This window comes from Theropithecus gelada, chromosome 3 (assembly GCF_003255815.1).
Source record: "Theropithecus gelada isolate Dixy chromosome 3, Tgel_1.0, whole genome shotgun sequence".
Lineage (NCBI taxonomy): Eukaryota > Metazoa > Chordata > Mammalia > Primates > Cercopithecidae > Theropithecus > Theropithecus gelada.
Window position 1 is genome coordinate 17,552,720 of NC_037670.1, and position 19,104 is coordinate 17,571,823.

General features: G+C 61.3%; 1 protein-coding gene across 3 annotated transcripts in view; it reads left to right on the plus strand.

Annotated features, from left to right (window-relative positions):
* The first annotated feature begins 1,080 nt into the window (after nucleotides 1–1,080).
* The window catches only part of SLC19A1 (solute carrier family 19 member 1), a 28,702-nt gene continuing 10,678 nt past the window's right edge, over nucleotides 1,081–19,104 (plus strand). For 2 of the 3 annotated variants that reach the window (XM_025378857.1, XM_025378856.1), the window contains exons 1-5: nucleotides 1,087–1,184; nucleotides 5,427–5,664; nucleotides 10,971–11,730; nucleotides 12,132–12,324; nucleotides 16,516–16,657. In XM_025378857.1, the coding sequence (XP_025234642.1) occupies nucleotides 5,476–5,664; nucleotides 10,971–11,730; nucleotides 12,132–12,324; nucleotides 16,516–16,657 (1,284 nt within the window). In that variant the 5' untranslated portion in view covers nucleotides 1,087–1,184; nucleotides 5,427–5,475. Of the gene's footprint in view, nucleotides 1,185–5,426; nucleotides 5,669–10,970; nucleotides 11,731–12,131; nucleotides 12,325–16,515; nucleotides 16,658–19,104 lie in introns of all 3 variants that reach the window. The other variant, XM_025378858.1, reaches the window with a different exon arrangement.

Here is a 19,104-nt window from a genome sequence, read left to right on the forward strand (position 1 = left end):
ACCCCCCCACACCAGAAGGCAGGTCGTGGACTGTGTCGTCTACACCCGGGAAGGGGTGCATTCCAGGGGCGCTGCTCCAGACTCGCCACTCACCTGGGACTCCCAGTCTTGAGTTGTGGGTACCAGGGTGGCCATCCCCTTCTGTTCTGTGCGGCTGACTTCCTGGCTACTCCTTAGCCTTGGGGCCCCCACAGCCCTCGGCTTAGCTTCCCTCCCCATAGCCAGGTCTTGGATAACTGCAGGGTAAAGTGACGCTGTGGCCCCCCACTTCCCCTGTGTCCTGCACAGGCCTGGGGCTTTCGGCGGCGCTGTCTGCTGCAGCCCCGCGCCTTCCTGGGAGAGTGGCCCAGGCCTCCCTTCCTGAGTGTGACTGCGCTGCCGTCTCCACCTGCCAGGCCTGCGCAGGTCTTCCCCGGGCTGTCCCTGCTGGGATGGGGACTGGTGGCCCCGGGCCGCGTCCTGGATCCGGCTTGCTCCTTGGTACAAGGCCAGTAGAGGTCACCGTCAGGCAGGAGGGCGGGCGGCGGGGGTCCTGGGGGCGCCGGATTCGGGGCCGTGCCGTCCCCAACAGCATGCGGTGCGTGTCCCTGTTGGAGCCCCACGAAGGCAGCTCAGGGCCACCCCTGAGGGCGCGTGGGCCCGCCGCGCTCCCGGATCTGGCTTGCGACTGGCCGGGAAGGCAGGTGTTTAACGATGCAAAAAGGAACGCACAAGGCCTCGTCGAGGAGGTGGGGGTCGGGAGGGGGACTGGGGGTGGAAAGAACGCGGGGGGAGGGATGGCAGGGTGCCCGCCCGAGGGACCCACACTTCCGCGCACGGCGCCCCAGGATGCTGACGCCGGCGGGGGTGCGGGCCCGAGGGGCGGTCTGGGTCAGGTGGCGGCCCCAGGGGCAGGGCCGCAGCACGAGGGGCCTCGTGACCCGGGCGGGGCGAGGCCGGCGCCGGGGCTGGGAGAGGGCAGTGGGCGGGCGCTGCCGTAGGTGGGAGGATGCCCGTGGGGACGCTCGGGCGGCTGCGCCCCGCCACGCGCGAGGCCCCGCCCTCAAGGCGCGTTCAGTGGGACGGACCCGCCCTCCCCGCAGCCGCGCGCCCGCCGCGCCGCCTTGTGGGCGCTGTAGTCCCGGAGTCCGCGTGCGCGGGGCCGGGTCCCGGGAGCCCCAGGCAGCAGCCCCGCCGAGCCGCAGGTACTGGTGGCGAACGGGGCCACGGGACCGCGTGTCGGGGGCTGCGGGGTGTCTCGGGGCCCTGGGGTGAGTGCAGGGCGCGGGCCAAGGTTTGCAGGGCCCTGTGAAGTGAGTGTCGGGGGCTGGCGCTGGGGTCCGCGGGGCTCTGGGGAGGGTGCGGGGGCTCGGGCCGGGGTCTGCGGTCTGCGGCCTGGGGGGCCCTGGGGAGGGTGCGGGGCGTGGGCCGGGGTCTCAGCGGGGGTCGCGGTGGCCCGGGCGCGGTGGGCTGAGAGCCGGGCGCCTGGCAGAACCGTTGCAGTGCAGCGGGTTTCCCGCCGCTAACTTTCCGCCCCAGCCTGCCAATGCGTTGGTGAGGCCCGCCCCCCAGCCTGCCCTCCGCGTCATCCTGGGGCGCCAAGTCCCACCTCCGGGTCTGGAGGAACGCGTGGATCCGGAGTTCGCGTCCAGGCACGTGCTGCTTCGGGACGGGCCAGCCGGCGGGTGAATCCTGCCAGCCACGCGTGGGGCGGGCCCCTGGCACCTCTCCAGGCCATTCTCTCCTGTGCCAGAAGCTTTGTAGGTGCAACTTCCCCTTGGAGCAGCTGTGAGTGCGGATCCAGCAGAGCAAACCTGAGGCGTCTCAGAGAGAGCCTGGACAGCCGCTGCAGCCTTTCCCGAGTGGGTCCTAACAACACCCCTACACCAGGGTCCTGTCCATCAGAAACTCCTGTCCTGGGGAGTCTGGCCTGCCTGGCCTCAGGACACAGGCTAACTAAGGTGGCCCCAAAATACAGAATGCATCCAGAGGGAAGGTGGGAGAGTCCTTGGAGGTGCCTGTTGGCCCCCCTGTAAAGAGGTGGCCTCCCCCCACGGAGACCCGAGGATCCCCGTACAGCCCTGATTCAATCAGCAGAGCCGAGGCTGCTCTGGCCCAGTGCACCTGCCTGCCCTGTCCAGGCCTGGGAGACAGGCTGCATCTCACTGGCCGCCTTTGCCTGGGTGCCACCTGTGCACTGCTTGTTGCAATTGCTAATTGCTTTCTTTCCGAAGGGGCTTTGGTGGATTTTTACAATACCAGATAGTACAGTTTTCTGTGCTGGACACAGATGAGAAACAGTGCTTCTCGGGTGTTTGGGCCTGCAGCAGTGATAGCCGGAGGGTCTAATTACGCCCTTAGGAACCCTGAACTTGGTCATCTGAACGGGGGTGGGAGGGTGCGCAATGCTTTCTCCTTTTTCTTTTTAAACTAGCAGGCGTTCTAAAAACGTGACGAACATTCTTGGTTAGCCTTCCAGAGTAGGAGCTCGTTTAAACACGGAATGATAGGTGGCGTTTGCTTTTGTTTTGATTGCGGGTCTCCAGCCTTCTCAGGTGCTTGGAAGGACAGAGCCTGGGCAGGGGTGGTCACTGGGGACAGTGGGGCTGGGAATTTCGGGGGGCTGTTACAACCTTCTCCTGAAGCAGGGATTCTCACTGCTTCCCCGTGGCCCTCCTGTCTGGCTGGGGACTTCCTTCAGATGCCGGGAACAGGGCTCAAGCTGTATGGGACTGGGCTGGAGTCTGGCTTCCCCTGGCTTGAGGCTGTATTTCTGTGATGGTGACCAAGTTCCCTATCTTTCCTCTTGGAGGTGGTCTTGGCCGTGCTGGCCAAGCATCTGCCAGTGGGCTACGTTCATTGCACGTAAGTTAAGCATGCTGGCGGCAGAGGCTGACTGTTAAGACCAGCAGCACCCGCTTTGCTGGCTGAGACTCTGGCTGTCTCTCCAAGAAAGGAATGTTCTGGTCGCTTCTCCGAACAGGGGGCCGAAGTACCTGGGGCTCCTGGGGGTCCTGTGGGTGGGGATCTGACTCCTGGGGCCGTGGACTGTGGGCCCAGACCCTGGGCTTAGTTCAGATCCTGACGGCTCCCCGTTGTCTGTGGTGATCTGGTTGCTCTGGGTGTCTGGGGATCGGTGCAGCTGTCTAAACCTGCTGACGGGTGGGAAAGTGAGCTTGATGGGGAGTCCCAGCGCCGAATGGGTCTCCCAGTGAGGAGGGGTGGGTGTGGTCCGAGGTATGTCCAGCTCTACCCGTGGCCTCTCTGGGCATCAGGGTCCCTGGTAATGGAGCCCAGCCTTTGTGCACTGATCTTCCCAGCTGTTGTCACAGGCCCTGGGGAGGCGTGGAAGGCGAGGCCGAGGCAGGTGACTGTCAGATCTGCCTCAGCCTTGCAGTGGCCCCTGCCTGCGCTTCCTCCTGCCTGGCTGGCTGTTTTCATTCTGGCCCTTTGAGAACTTCTGGAGTCCCGGCTGCCTTCGATGGGGGTGCTGGTCCCATCATCTTCCCAGCCGTGCCCTGCCGTGGAGCTCTGGAAATCTTGAGGTTTCCCTAACCCTTCCCCCGCTTCCCTGCGGCCCCCACGGCAAGCCCACTAGCCTCTGCCTCTTAAGGGCTTCCCTGCTGTCACCTGTCTGTGTTCCTTTGTCACAGATGTGAGTGTGTAGAGGTGTGAAGACAGGACCCGGGATGTTGCTGATGGCTTTGCCTGCGTGGCCTGGGGAGGGTCTCCCTCTCTGGTCCCTGCAAGCCACCTTTTTCCTAAGCCTGTGTGTCAGGTTGGGGGCAGTTCAGGGACCACTTCCAGCCTGAGTGGTCTCTGATACTCGGAGACTGAGTGCTGAGAGCTTGGGGCAACTTTTCCTCAGAGTCCCTGGACCCCCAAAGCCGGCCCCACATCGAGGGATGCTCTGAGCCCGTGCTGGAGGGTTGGAGGAGACTCTCCCCAAATCCAGACCCTCTGCAGAACCCCCCGCCACCCTCCCAAGCAGGCCCTGTGGCGAGGCACAACTGTCCGACTGTTAGCCCACTGCAGACAGGACGGCGACCCCGCCCCATGCGGCTGCCCAGCTGCCCTCTGCATGTGCTGTGTCCCCACCTCACCTGAGCAGCAGGCGGCCTTTCCATGAGCACTCTGCCAGGCCTGGCCTCCGGGAGCAGAGGTCAGCTGATACAGACCTGAGGTGCACCCGTGGGGGACCAGGGCTGGGTCCTGGCCTCACTGGGTTGGCTTGGGGGGTGCCCTGACACACTTGTTTATGGCGGCTCACTTTTGACTTACTTGAAAGAGAACTTTACACTGCCACTACGTGGCACCTGGAGACATGATTCTGATAAGTGGACAGGCTGTTACCCCGCAGCTAGAAGGCACGATTTGTGGTGGCGAGATGAGCTCTTGCCCGCACCAGAGGAGCCTTTGTCCTGGGCAGAGTCAGGACTGAAAGAGACAAGCCCTCGAGGGGGCTGCGTACTGCTGCTGCTCTGCCACGTGCCCTGGCCATGTGGGGCGGGGGTGCTGGTGGGACGGTCCCCAAGGTTGGATGCATGTTGCCTCGTAGATGAAGGCCCGTGGTCTGGGGTGCTCCATTTGGAACGTGTCAGGTCCACCCATGGCTCCTGCCAGCTGCTTCTGTCTAGGATAACCTGCCTCCGGGGATGCTGGGGTCCCTGGGCTCAGGGGCTGGGCCTCAGCTCCATCCCATCCTCCCTCCCATGCATGTTTCACCCCTGGCTGCCCTCAATCCCCTCGAGGACCCCTGCTTTTTCCTCTGCCCTTCCCTCACTGTGGACTTGGCCTGCATGCCCTCCTGCCAGGGCACGGGGGCCGGTGTGTTTCCCACGCTCGTGTGCAGGATCCGACCCCAGGCTGATGGGGACCTGAGGCTGGTACCTGCAGCCACCCACTGTCGGCCACCCGTGGTGTGACCAGGTGTGTCCCTGGCCTCCAGCAGCGTCTGTTCTGCCTGTGCCCTCCCCGGGCCACCTGGGTGCCGCTAGAGCAGCAGCAGGCATGTGGGCTGCCCTTAGGCCTGTGGGGTGAGGTGTGCCCACCCGGCCGCCATAGCCACACGTGCTGCCTAGCAGTGACATGAGTCTGGTATGGCCCCAAACCTAAATTTTGTTAGTTTAGTTAATGTAGTAAGTCAATTAGTTAATTAATTTGGTTTTGATTGGCATTTAAATCACTCCACGTGACTGGAGACTTCCCTTAGCCTCAGAGACCCTGGAGGTGGTGACAGCCTGGCCTGGGGGGACTCCGGAGCGACTCAGGTGTGGGTGGCTCCCAGTTTGGTGCTGCAGGGTGAGGATGGGTTCGGGGTCTGCGTTCATCTCCAAGGTGGTTGGTTCTGAGTGGCGAGGAGGAAGCCGGCACTGGGCCTCATTCTGCGGGGTGGGGAGGCCTGCAGACCATCTTCCGAGCTGCCCTGACTCCACCCCTCCTTCCAGGCAGAGTGCCACTGTCGTCCCCTCTGGAGCTGCATGTGACCTGAGCAGCATGGTGCCCTCCAGCCCAGCGGTGGAGAAGCAGGTGCCCGTGGAACCTGGGCCTGACCCTGAGCTCCGGTCCTGGCGGCGCCTTGTGTGCTACCTTTGCTTCTACGGCTTCATGGCGCAGATACGGCCAGGGGAGAGCTTCATCACGCCCTACCTCCTGGGGCCGGACAAGAACTTCACGCCGCAGGAGGCACGTGGGCACCGGGGCGTGGGGGCGGCTGCCGTGGGTGGGTGGGGAGCAGCTTTGGGGGCCAGGGCGCTTTTCCTGTTGGAGGTGTGAGCACCTGAGGCTGGAGAGGGTGAGTGGCCACATCAGCTGATCATGGTCCCGGAGGGAACCCGGCTGGGGTCTCACACCCCCTGCAGCGGGCACCATCAGATGGAGGGGCCTGGCTGCGGCTTAGTAACCAGGCTAGATAAAAAGTGATATTGTTCCTCCCGAGAGGTAGCCTGCCCCACCCCACCTGCCAGGCTGGGCTCATCGGCCCTCCTGGTGAGGAAGCCCACGTCCAACCCTGCTGGGCACCTGCCTCCAACAGAGACTTAGTGGCTATTTACCTAAAGAGATTATTGAAGGAATTTTCTCATTTTACTCAGCCATGAGGACAAAGGGTCTTATTGAAACTGTTCTAATAGACTTACGCCCAGTCACGGGTTTCTCAGGCCACGTGAACGGTGGAGCCAGGAGTGGCGGTATCTGAAGCAGTTTCCTCCTGGGGCTGTGGGGTCCTTGTCCATATGGCATATCCGCACAGAAGGAGCCTGGAAGGTCTCACAGGCTGCCAGCCCAGCTGATCACCCCGACACCCCGTCTCAGGGCCCGGGGCCTGCTCACCTGCCCATCCCAGCCGCTGTCCCTGTCCTCTGCAGCACAGCCACCTGGCCCTTGCACCCACATTGCCATCGCTAGGCGTGCCTCTTGTTCCCTGCGTCTCCTGGCCGGAAGCTGGCCCCCACCCCTCGCAGACCCTAGAATTGTGAAACTGATGTGCAGCCGAGGGGTGTGCTCGTGGAAAAGTGGAGTGCTGCCCTTTCCGCGTGCCCAGCTCAGAGCACCGTGCGTGTGTGACTGTCTAGTCCCACGGCCAGCACTGCTAGCCGCCAGGGCAGGGTCACTTTCCACGTGAGGACAGGGTCTTGCCCTGGCTCTGGCTGTCGGTGGCGGGGCTGGGGCTGGAGCGGCAGAGCCATCTCCTTGACCCCTCATGAAGTGCCTTCTGCTCCTGGCCATTCTGCCCCTCTCCCTGCCACCCACTGACCAGATGGCATCTCTGCTCTTAGTGGAGGGCCACTGTCAACCGCCAAGGTTATTTATAGGGATGAGCATTATGTGTGGCGTTTCCCTTAAAATAACACAATAAGAAAAGTCTCTAGAGCGAAGATGTTTAAATCCCATCTGCCTGCCCTCTCATGTCGCACATTAACGGATTACAAAGTAGATTCCAGAAATTAAGCCATTCCACCAGGCCTTGGATGTCATCAGAGGGACGATGGGTGCAGGCGCTCTGCGCACCTGCCACTTGGCGGGGCCCCCTGATCTCAGCCCCTCTGGCTGCAGGAGAGGCCGGAGAAGAGCTTTATCACTCCCTACCTCCTGGGGTCCAACAAGAACTTCACACGGGAGCAGGCACGTGGGCGCCGAGGTGCGGGGGCGGCCACCGGTAGGTGGACGGGGAGCAGCTTTGGGGGCAAGGGAGGCCCAGCCTGCCAGGTCTTGCCAGCCCCTGTTGTTGCCGGGCTTGTGTCTAGGAAGTTCGCGTAAGCGGTGTCTTGTGACCCAGCTTTCGCAAGTTGCTCTCCTGCCCAGTCTGACTTAAGAGATGTTCCACATGGGTTCAAGGGTGTTCTTAAGCTGCGCCTACCGGGTTGAACTACAAGGTGCTTATCTGGTGCTTTGCTGGAGGCGATTAGGGGATTCCGGCTTCTCCCACTGCTTGTTGATGGCTTCGGGTAGAGCACGAGCCAGCAGCCTCAGGCGGTGGGCCTTGACCCAGCTGGCCCGGGCTGGCATTTCCAGCTCACTCCTGGGGCGAATGCCGCTTCCTCCGCAGCCTGCCACGGGCTGCCTGTGTTCCCCTCACCAGCTCGGGTGGGCTGCTGAGCGCCAGCCATCTGGCTGCGGTGAGGAGCGTGGTTTCCTTTGCTCACATTTGCTCTGCCTCCATTTCTCCCTCCGTGGGCTGGTGTTTCCTGGCATCCCTGCGGTTGCTGTCCTCCTTGGACCTGGTTCCCTCTTCTGCTTCCTGGGGACCCCGTGCCCTTGGGATCGGACTGGCTGTGTGTTACATATGGTGTTTCTCTGGAGTTGTTTTGAATTTGGCCAAATTTCCCTCTGGGGTTTCTGCTTTGAGTGGCAGCTGAGAGCGCTTTCCGCGGCCGAGTCCGTGAGGTGCTCCTGGGTGGGTTGCGGTTGCCTGGAACCCCACTGGAACGTGCTGTGTGGTGGGAGCTGCAGCCCCCACCCTCCTCCAGGGAAACCCCCGGCCCAGGACCCTGTGCATAGCCATCCTTCCTGACCTGCGGCCCATGCCCCGTCCCCAGCTGGTCCCTGTTGGGTGCCCTTCTCTGGCATCCAGTCCTGCTGCCCCACGCCCGGCCCTGCCCTCACGTCCTGCCTGCCTTCAGGCCTTGCCCACCTTCCCACCTCCCTGTTCAGAGAAGCCTTCCTGAGGCTGTCCAGGTGTAGATTTGGGCGCAGCTCCCTGCACTCTGCCCATGCAGCCTGGACCCCAACCATGACCTGTGGAGAACAGGGCCGACGCCAGGCTCAGGCAGCGGGAGGCTGTCCTCGTGTCAGAGCCGTGGCCGCCTGACAGATGCCACCTCCCTGCTGGGACCATTGTGGGGGCCCCTCCCCCAGCAGCCTTGTAAGTGGGTCGCAGGTCAGAGCTCTGGGCAGAGCCTCCCTGCTGTCTGCCTGCCAAGGCTGAGGAAGGGGGAGTAGGGGCCATCGAGGAGGTGCAGGGAGAGGAGCAAGAGGGCCCTGGGTGGGTGTTGGGGAGTGTTCAGGCTCCACCTTGACCCCGTGGTCTGCCAAGGGGGAGCTCTGCACTCGGTCCCTCAACTAAGACCAGGAGGTGCCGGATGAGGCCCCGGCCTGCAGAGCCGGTTCCTGGTGGAAGAGGAGAGTGAGGTGGGTGAGGCTTCTAGGACCCCCAGTGCCCTTTTCCAGAGAGCCGTGGGCTCTGGGGAGAGCCTCTTTGCTGGCTGTCTACCATTTTGACTCTGGGCTGTGGGCAGGACGTGTGCCCTGGCTAGGGGCTGGGGCGGTCATGCCCCCGCGCGGCCTCCTGTGTCTGGGGGTCAGGGGTCCCTGAGGCCCTAGGAGGGCCCCTGCCTCTGAGCCGCTTCTTTCGGAATCTGCAGGGGTTCCCTGGGCTGGCCCCGAGGAGGAGCCTCCCCCAGTCAAGCAGGCCGTCAAATGGGGCTGTTTGATGTCCCCAGGACATTGCTGTAAACACAGTGCAGAAGCCGATGGCCGGCCCTGAGGCTCTCTGTGACCCGGCATGGTCACTCAGCCTCCTGGCGCCTGACCAACCCTCAGAGTGTCCAGGAATGTCCTGAGCAGGATGAAGTGCGGGAGGGACCTTGGGTGCCTGGTGCTGCTGGGACCACAGCCTTCGGGTCAGCTTGGTCTCCATGAGGGTGCAGGCTCCGGGGTGCGACCTCAGGGTGCCCTGAGGTGGGGTCTCTGGGCAGCCTTCCCCTGAGGCCCTGGGAAGCTTCTCAGCATGCTGGCCTGGCTGCAGGGTCCTGTTCCCCAGCTGTTCACAGTAGCCGGTGGCCAGACTCCGAGCACATCGGGCCACACATCTTGGGTGTGCCAGACACGAGGCTGAGAGGCCCTGGGGAGGAGGCGTGGCTCGGCACCGCACCCCTGTGCTGACCCAGGGTTTGGTCTTCTCAAGTGTGGCTGGCAGGGGCTGAGGTCACCTGGGGCAGCATGAGTAGGGCTGTGGGGTTGCTGGTGGTCAGGCCTGAGTCAGGTGGGGCCTACTGGAGGCCCAGAGTCCAGCAGGGCCCTGCTGGCCCACCTGGTACCAACCTCCAGCAGATCTGAGGTGGGGTCTGGTGGGGCCTCTGGGCAGGGCCACCTGCTGAAAATGCACCTGGGCCCCAGGGGAGGCTCCAAGCATAAGGTGGCTCCCACGTCAATCCCCAGGGAGGGGCAAGGCAAGCGGCTTGGGCCTCACGGGGGTGGGGCCTCTTCCTCTGGACTGTGCCCAGGTGAGCCCAAGTGTGCCTGCAGAAGCCCTGGCCCCTGCCAAGCCAGCTGGGGACATTTGGTGCCTGCCTGGAGTAGAGTCTGGGGCAGTGCCCTCTGACCTTGTCCTGTAGGAGGCAGCACCCCCAGACCCATGCCCAGCTCCACGTTCCCATGGAAGGTGGATGTGTGTTGAGCCCACAGGCACGGAAGCCAGGCCTGGAGTGTCCACCGGCAGCTCAGTGGCCAAGGCTGTGGAGCTGGGTTCCCACATAACATGTGATGGAGGAGGTGGGGGTGGGCAGGCCGACAGCCTGTGCTCCCCCTCCTGGGTGGGTGCAGGGCGGCTGCAGGGGCGCTTGTCCCCCTCCCTGCCCCTGGGTTGGAGCCTGGCCTTAAAGACCTTGCTCTGGGGACTAGTGTGAGATGGGAGTGCGCAGCCCAGGGCCCTCTGCCCTTCCCCACGCCCTCTCTTTCCCCTTCTTCCCTTTCCTGTCTTTCTTCCCCTGCTGGGTTCCCCACAGTCCCTCCCACGAACCTGCTGTTCCTGATCTTGCTCTTCCTTTCTGTCCCTTCTGTTTTTGTCTCTCTCCAGGAAGGATGGAAGGACCTTGTGTTAGTGTGAATGTGTTACGGGTTACAGCTCTGTTTTCCATATTGTTTAAGATGAAATAAAACCATGTTTTTATGCTATTAAAAATAGAGAAGCTGGCTGGGTGTAGTGGCTCGCGCCTGTAATCCCAGCACTTTGGGAGGCCAAGGTGGGCGGATCACCTGAGGTCAGGAGTTCGAGACCAGCCCTGTCCAACATGGTGAAATCCCTTCTCTACTAAAAATACAAAAATTAGCCGGACATGGTGGTACGCAGCTGTAACTCGGGAGGCTGAGGCAGGAGAATTGCTTGAACCTGGGAGGTGGAGGTTGCAGTGAGCTAAGATTGTGCCACTGCACTCCAGCCTGGGCGACAGAGCAAGACTCTGTCTCAGAAAAAAATAAAAATAAAACTAGAGAAGCTTAGATGAACAGGATTGTTAATAACGATTTCTTCTGTGGCTACTGTCAGCTTTCTGCAGGCAAACGCTCCCAGGCTCCTGGGACGGTCGGGAGCCAGAGGTCCCTGTTCAGAGAGGACGATGCAATGGGACATGGGACAGGGGCATGTTGGGGAGAGGGGTCACACCAGGCAGTGTTGGGGCAGGAAGCCGTCAGCAGCCATGACCTCGGGCGGGCTGTGTCCACGGCAGCCCCAGCATTGCTAATGCCTAGTGGGGCGCCCGCCCGCCTGTCCGCAGGTCACCAACAAGATCACGCCGGTGCTGTCGTACTCCTACCTGGCCGTGCTGGTGCCCGTGTTCTTGCTCACCGACTACCTGCGCTACACGCCGGTGCTGCTGCTGCAGGGGCTCAGCTTTGTGTCGGTGTGGCTGCTGCTGCTGCTGGGCCGCTCGGTGGCACACATGCAGCTCATGGAGTTCTTCTACAGTGTCACCATGGCCGCGCGCATCGCCTACTCCTCCTACATCTTCTCTCTCGTGCGGCCCGCGCGCTACCAGCGTGTGGCCGGCTACTCGCGCGCTGCCGTGCTGCTGGGTGTGTTCACCAGCTCCGTGCTGGGCCAGCTGCTGGTCACCGTGGGCCGAGTCTCCTTCTCCACGCTCAACTACATCTCGCTGGCCTTCCTCACCTTCAGTGTGGTCCTCGCCCTCTTCCTGAAGCGCCCCAAACGCAGCCTCTTCTTCAACCGCGACGACCGCGAGCGGTGCGAAGCCTCGGCTTCGGAGCTGGAGCGCATGAACGCCGGCCCGGGCGGGAAGCTGGGGCGCGCGCTGCGGGCGGCCTGTGGGGACTCCGTGCTGGCGCGGATGCTGCGGGAGCTGCGGGATAGCCTGCGGCGGCCGCAGCTCCGCCTTTGGTCCCTGTGGTGGGTCTTCAACTCGGCCGGCTACTACCTGGTGGTCTACTACGTGCACATCCTGTGGAACGAGGTGGACCCCACCACCAACAGTGCACGAGTCTACAACGGCGCGGCCGATGCTGCCTCTACGCTACTGGGTACGCGCGCCCTGGTCCCCGAGGCTCCCCGTTCACCCCCTGCCCCGTGGATCCTTCCCCCGGAGGCTCCCCTTTGCCGCCCCCCGTCCCATGGGATGCTTCCCCCAGAGGCTCCCCGCCCCCTCCCCCTGCCACGTGGATGCTTCCTCCAAAGGCTCCCTGCCACCTCCTCCTGCCCCGTGGATCCTTCCCCCGGATGCTCCCCCTCCCCACCCCCTGCCCCGTGGATACCTTCCCTCAGAGGCTCCCCACCACCTCCCCCTGCCCGGTGGATGCTTCTCCCAGAGGCTCCCCGTCCCCTCCCCCTGCCCCGTGGATACCTTCCCTCAGAGGCTTCTGCCACCTCCTCCTGCCCCGTGGCCCCCCAGGGCCGCTGCAACGCCCCATCCCTCCCGTCTCAGGTGCCATCACGTCCTTCGCCGCCGGCTTCGTGAAGATCCGCTGGGTGCGCTGGTCCAAGCTGCTCATCGCAGGCGTCACGGCCACGCAGGCCGGGCTGGTCTTCCTTCTGGCGCGCACGAGTAGCATCTGGCTGTGCTATGCGGCCTTCGTGCTGTTCCGCGGCTCCTACCAGTTCCTCGTGCCCATCGCCACGTGAGTTCCAGAAGGGTGGGGAGCCGGGGGTGGGCAGGCACCAGGATCACACCCTGCGCTTCGCGAGGTGCTCCCATCTTCCCGCCGCGCCCCAGCGACTGTGCCAGTGCTGGCCCCGCCAGCCACCTGGAGCTGACCAGGGTCCCCGCTTGTCTCTCCCTGGGACCTGGGGCATCCCTGCCTGTGCCATCCAGCTGCTATCCCAGGCCCTCCGCGCTCCTCTCTGAAGCCTGCTGGGCTTGCTGCCCTGCTCCCAACCCCATCCTCCAGGCCCCATCCAGGCAGGAGCGGGAGCATGCACCTGTGTGAGTTCATCCTCAGCTTACACTCACACCAGGCACTCACACCACACACACACACCACACGCTCCCACATGGACACACACCACACACTCATGAACACACACCACATGCTCACAGATGGACACACGATACAGACACACCACACTCTCACATGGACACACACCACACACATGAACACACCACACACATACGGACACACCACACACGTGAACACACCACACACATGAACACACACACACAGACATGCACCACACACGCGAACATACCAACACGGACACGCACCACACACATGAACACACACGGACACACACCACACGTGAATACACCACACATATACGAACACCCACCACACATGAACACATACCACACTCACATTGACACGCACCACACACGTGAACACACCACACACACGGACACACCACACACATGAACACACGCTCACACATGCACATCCACCACACGTGAACACATACCACACACTCACCATTGGACACTCACCACACACTTACCACACGTGCACACATGGACAAACACTACACTCACACATGGATATATCACACATGGACATAGACTACACATGGACACCACACACGGACAAACGCATGCTCACATGAACACACCACACACTCGGACACACACCACATGCTCACAGATGGACACACACCATATGCACGGACACACACCATACGCTCACACATGGACACACCCACACATTGACACACCTACCACATACTCAGACCACACACACTGACACACTCAGACACTGACCCTGTGTGCTCACACCCGCCCCTGCCTCCCTGGACCTGCCCCCTCTTTCCTGCCAGGTGGGAGGACTTTGGCCCCAGCTCCCCTTCCTGGGCCTCCACTCCAGGGTGGCCTCCGAAGTCTGTCTCCCTCCCTCTGTGGGTCGTCCCCCTGAGGCTTACGCTGGCCACGAGCCTGTTGAGCTGAGAGCGCCCTGCCGACTCTTGCATTGTGCCCTCTGCATTGGTAGCCTCATCCCTGCAGCATTCTACCTGGATGTGCCCAGCCCCGTACTTCCCCATCCTCCCCACACGTAGGCAGCAGTCTCCTGGCATGGGCAGCCCGGCCCACCCTTCTCTCCTGCCCCTGCCATACTTGGGGCCCCTTTTGCTCCTGTGTGGCCACCCTCTCCATGCTCCCTGAGGCCCACGCAGGGCTCTTGCTGCCCCCAGCTCCTGAAGGCCCCCCTCCCTGACCTGCCAGCACGGTGGAAAGGGCCAGGGCCATTGCTGCATCCAGGGGGACAACGCCTGAAAGGTTTTAGTTACAAAGTCATTGATGCCCATCGCAGAAAATCCAACACGGTGCAGCAGTGTGCAAAGCAGAAAACCGCCATTTGCTACGGGGAATCCCAGCATTTTCTGCTTGTCTGTGTTGAGTTGATGTCAGACACAGACGTAGGTGGTCACTCCAGGTCATGAGTGGTGGGCCTTACAACCCATCCCCAGTCTGTGGGCAAAGTCACCATTTCCATTTTTCTTACAACAGAAGAACACTGAGATGAATGCCCTTCTACCTACATTTTTCTTTCCAAATTCTAATAATGGCCCTCAGGTGGATTCCTGGAAGGGGAATGGCCAGGTTGGAGAGTCTGTGCTTTTGAAAGGTTTCTGTCGATATTGCAGGTACCCTGCAGGCTGGCATGCGGGCTTTCTCCCCATCAGGATGGTGGAGTGGCCTTCCCACCCTCCCTGAGCCCCTGATGGACCAGCTGGGCTCCCAGCCTTTCCTTCACAAGAGCGAGGCTGGCCGGCCTGCTGTGGACTGAGTGGCCCCTGTGTGTCTCCTGACTGTGTTGGGACTCACTTTCCTCTCTCCTGATCTGGGGAGCGCTCATCTGTGTCATGTATTTTCAATCACCTGTGCCCCCATCATGCCCCACACTCGTTTGCCTTTAATTCAACTCCCAGTGTTTCTCAGTGTCCTTGGAAGCACCCTGGGGGCTGGCCTACCCAGCGCAGCGTCCAGAAGCTCGTTTGTGCTGGGTTTTCCCTGCTGTTCATCTGCCCTTTGTCCTGCTGACCTGCTCACCGGGACCTCTGTGTGCTTCTCGTCCTCACTGCCACCCGCCTGCCCGCCCCCCTATCTGCACTGTCCCCGCTGTCCCCCCATCTCCAGTGCCTGGCAGCACAGACACCTCTGCCCTTCTCTAAAGAGTTTCTGGCATTTTTGTTTATTTTTTCTTCAGGTGAACTTTAGGATATTTTTTTGTCCAGTTCTTTTTTTTTCTTTCTTTTTTTTTAAAGCACTTTGCGGATTTTAATTGGAACTGCATCTGAAGACTAGTTTCTCTGCAGAGCACCAGAAGCCTTGTATGTCACCTCTCCATGTCAGGAATATGGTGCCTTCATTCCTGGACATGTGCATGCCACCGCCCACTTCCAGGGCTCGCGGTAACTGGCTGCCATTCACCTCCAGGGCCTGCCCTGCCTGGCTGCCACTCACCTCCAGGGCCCACCCTAACTGGCTGCCACTCACCTCCAGGGCCCACCCTAACCGGCTACCACTCACCTCCAGGGCCCGCCCTGCCTGGCTGCCACTCACCTCCAGGGCCCACCCTAACCGGCTGCCATTCACCTCAAGGCCTACTCTGCCTCCAGGCCCACCCACCTCCCACCCAGCTGCCACTCACCTTCAGGGCCCGCCCTACCCGGCTGCTGCTCATTTCCAGGGCCTGCTCTGTCCAGCTGCTGCTCCCTTACCAACTGTGGTTTCACTGCTCCTCTAATTTATCGAACATTTAACCATGAAAGACTTTCGTTCCAGACTTTTCTGTCTGTGCCCAGGGGTTCTCTTGATGATGATTTTCCGAGCGTTTTGAGATGCCTGTGACCTGGTCCGTCCCAGAGCTCACGGGAGCCCTTCTAGGCATCTTGTTGAGTTTGTGTTTTGTGACACCCATTGTACAGGTTCAGCATCCCTAATCAAAACACCCAGAATTCAGCCAGGTGCGGTGGCTCACGCCTTTGATCCCAGCACTTTGGGAGGCCGAGGTGGGCAGGTCACCTGAGGCCAGGAGCTCGAGACCAGCCTGGCCAACATGGTGAAACTGTCTCTACTAAAAATACAAAAATTAGCTGGGCATTGTGGCGCATGCCTGTAATCCCAGCTACTCGAAAGACTGAGATGGGAGAATTGCTTGAACCCAGGGGGCAGAGGTTGCAGTGAGCTGAGATTGTGCCATTGCATGCCTGGGCAACAGAGTGAGACTCCATCTAAAAAATAATAATAACAACAACAAAAAAAAATCCAGAATTTGAAATACTCCAAAATCTGACAGTTTTTGAGCTCTGAAAAGACAACGCAGTGGAAAATCCCACACCTGACCTTGTTTGACAAGTCTCAGAACACGGTCAAAAGTTTCTTCATGCACAAAATTACTCCAGAACTCAGGGTGAGGCCCTGGGCAGTAGCATCCCCTTTGGCTTGCAAATGTCTGTTAGGTATTATATAAAATCACCTTTTGACTGTACGTATACCGTGTATATGAGCATAAATGAATTTCATGTTTAGACTTGGGTTCCATCCTCAAGGTATCTCCTTATGGATATGTGAATATTCCAAAATCCAAAACCTCTGGCCCCAGGCATTTTGGATAAGGGACCCTCACCCTGTACTGAGCCAGGGGCATGCAGCACATACCAGAATGGCCCCTCGAGGGTGGGTGGCCTGGGTGTTGGCTCCTGCCTGGGAGGGGCGGGCATGTGTGGGAGAGATGGGGGCCTGGTGGGGGGCTTATGCGTGCCCTGGGACCTCATGGCTGCCCGGCGAGTCATGGGCTGGTGGGAGCCGGGCTGCAGGCTTTTCGCTGTTGCTGCTTCTCGTTCTCCCAGCAGCGCCTGATCTGCCCGCTCTTCCTGTTCAGCTTTCAGATCGCATCTTCTCTGTCTAAAGAGCTCTGTGCCCTGGTCTTCGGGGTCAACACGTTCTTTGCCACCGTTGTCAAGACCATCATCACCTTCATTGTTTCGGACGCGCGGGGCCTGGGCCTCGCGGTCCGCAAGCAGGTGAGCCCATTTCAGGCCTGCATCCTCGGGGAGGGAAGCTACTTGTGGGGACGTTGCCAAGGCCTCCTGGTGCCCTCCTGATGTGGAATCCACTGTGGGCCGGTGGCACAGGGTGCGGGCCTGGGGCTTCCGGTGGGACACACCAGGCCAGCGAGAGCAGGAAATGAGAGAGACCCCAGCAGGGCTCAGTTGTTGTGGGTGGGAGCCTCCGTCAGGCCCTGGGCCTTGGTGGAAGTGACTGAGTCTCTGCTCGCCAGGGCGGACCTGTCCTTGTCTCTGTTCTCGGCCTGTGGCTGCTGGAACTGGGTGTCCTTGAGCCCTGGCTAGAGGCCACGTGAGCTTTGTTCTCTTCAGGAAGGAGAGCTGAGCAGAGCCACTCAGCAGTGTTGGCATGCAGGCTTCTGCGGGTGCCCTCCCCTTCCCCACCTCTGGCGGGCCTTTGCTGCTTCTAAGAGGAGCTGGAAAACACACATTTAACTCCTGAAGGTCCCAGCCAAGGCCGGGTCTCCAAGTGAGCTGGATACAGCCATGGTGGGCGTGGTGTGAGAGGTCCTCCCGGGCTCCTCAGGACTGCCCCGCCCCAGCCTGCAGCTAGACAGATGCGCTTGGCGGGTGGGACAAGGGCTTTGTCCACCTGCGGCCCAGGTCTCACTGGGCAGGAGGACTGTCAGGGCTGGCCCTGATCCTCTGGGGGTGCCGCGTCTGTTCAGCCTCAGTGACTCTGGAGCTCAGGGTGAGGCCTGGGCAACAGCAGGCATCCCCTTCAGCTTGCGAATGCCTGTTAGGTGAGGGTGGCTGTTGCTCACTCATCGAAATGCATCCTTCAGCCCAAGAGTGTCATTAGGGCCTGTCCACACTGGCAGGCCACGTGGCCCTGTTCCACAGAGCCCTCCGGGTGCAATGCCCCTGACCCAGGTGTGAACACTCAGGGTGGGTGACCCTCTGAGGCCCGGGGGTGAACACTCAGGGCAGTGACCCTCTGATGGGTGGGGGTGAACACTCAGGGCAGGTGACCCTCTGAGGCCCGGGGGTGAACACTCAGGGCGGTGACCCTCTGATGGGTGGGGGTGAACACTCAGGGCAGGTGACCCTCTGAGGCCCGGGGGTGAACACTCAGGGCGGTGACCCTCTGAGGCCCGGGGGTGAACGCTCAGGGTGGTGACCCTCTGAGGCTTGGGGGTGAACACTCAGGGTGGTGACCCTCTGAGGCCCGGGGGTGAATGCTCAGGGTGGTGACCCTCTGAGGCCCGGGGGTGAATGCTCAGGGCGGTGACCCTCTGAGGCTTGGGGGTGAATGCGTCCAGGCCTGGCCTGGGTGGACACAGCCTCCTGGTGACCGGGCTGGTCTCAGGTCTGCAGAAAGGGGGCCCAGAAGGCTTCTGTTGAATGCATGGCCCCAGGGGGGTGGCGCTGGCAGTAGTCCAGCTGGCCTTGGAGGGGCTCCAGCACCCTGTAGGAAGTCCTCCCCATTCTTGGAGCCCCTAGTTACCTCTGCCCCCAGACAGCGGTGGCTGCCAGTGTGTCTGGGTGTGGCCCCCGCCAGGCTGGGCCTGGCTTTTGACCTGCCTCTGGGTGCTGACTGCCCCTGACTACTGTGCCCCCGCCCACCTACATCCCTCTGTGACCGCCTCTTGTTCAGCCCCTGGCAGCTGGAGGGGCAGATGCCTGAGGGCCCTTTAGGGACCCTGTGCGTGTGCTCCCCTGCAGCTGCCCTGTGGAGGGGACCCCTCACAGTGGACTTCTAAGGGCCCATGAGGGCTTGGTGCAGGGGGTGGTGCAGTTCTTCCCGAGAGGGCTGCTCACGAGGAAGCCCTTTCCCTTCTCAGCTGGTCCTTGTCCTGGTGTGGCCATGGAGGCCGTGGGGAGATGGCTACGGGGAGGTGGAGGCAGGTTCTGCCTCTTGTCACATGGAGAAAAAGCACACGGACTTTTCTCGGGCTGGTTTGATTTCCAGGTTAAAAAGTAACTAGTGGGGCATTTTGCTCATGGCTAGACATCCTGTTGGGTCTAGAGGAGGTGGTGCCGGCTCCTCTTGCCCCCCTGCCTGTTACTGGGTGCCGAGTGTCCACTCTCGCTCCTCCAGCATGGGGAGAACAGCTAGAGGAGTTCAGACTTGGTTGTGGGTAGAGTCTGGAGACGGGTGGGAGCCGTGTTGGAGCACGGTGGGGCAGACAGGCCTGGAGCTTGCCTGGGTTTGCCTGCTTTTTAAATTAAGCTTTATATTTGGGTAATCTTATATTCACATGCTGTTTAATAAATAATACAGGGAGATCCATGTACCCCATACCCAGTTTTCGCAGTGGTCACATCTTACAGTTCTGCAGCACATCACAACCAGCATGGTGACAGTCGGGATCCGGAACATTCTGTCCCCACAGGGATCCCTCACGCCGCTCTTTACAGTCACGGCCCACCCTGCTCCCAAGCCTCACCTCCTCTTTAACCCC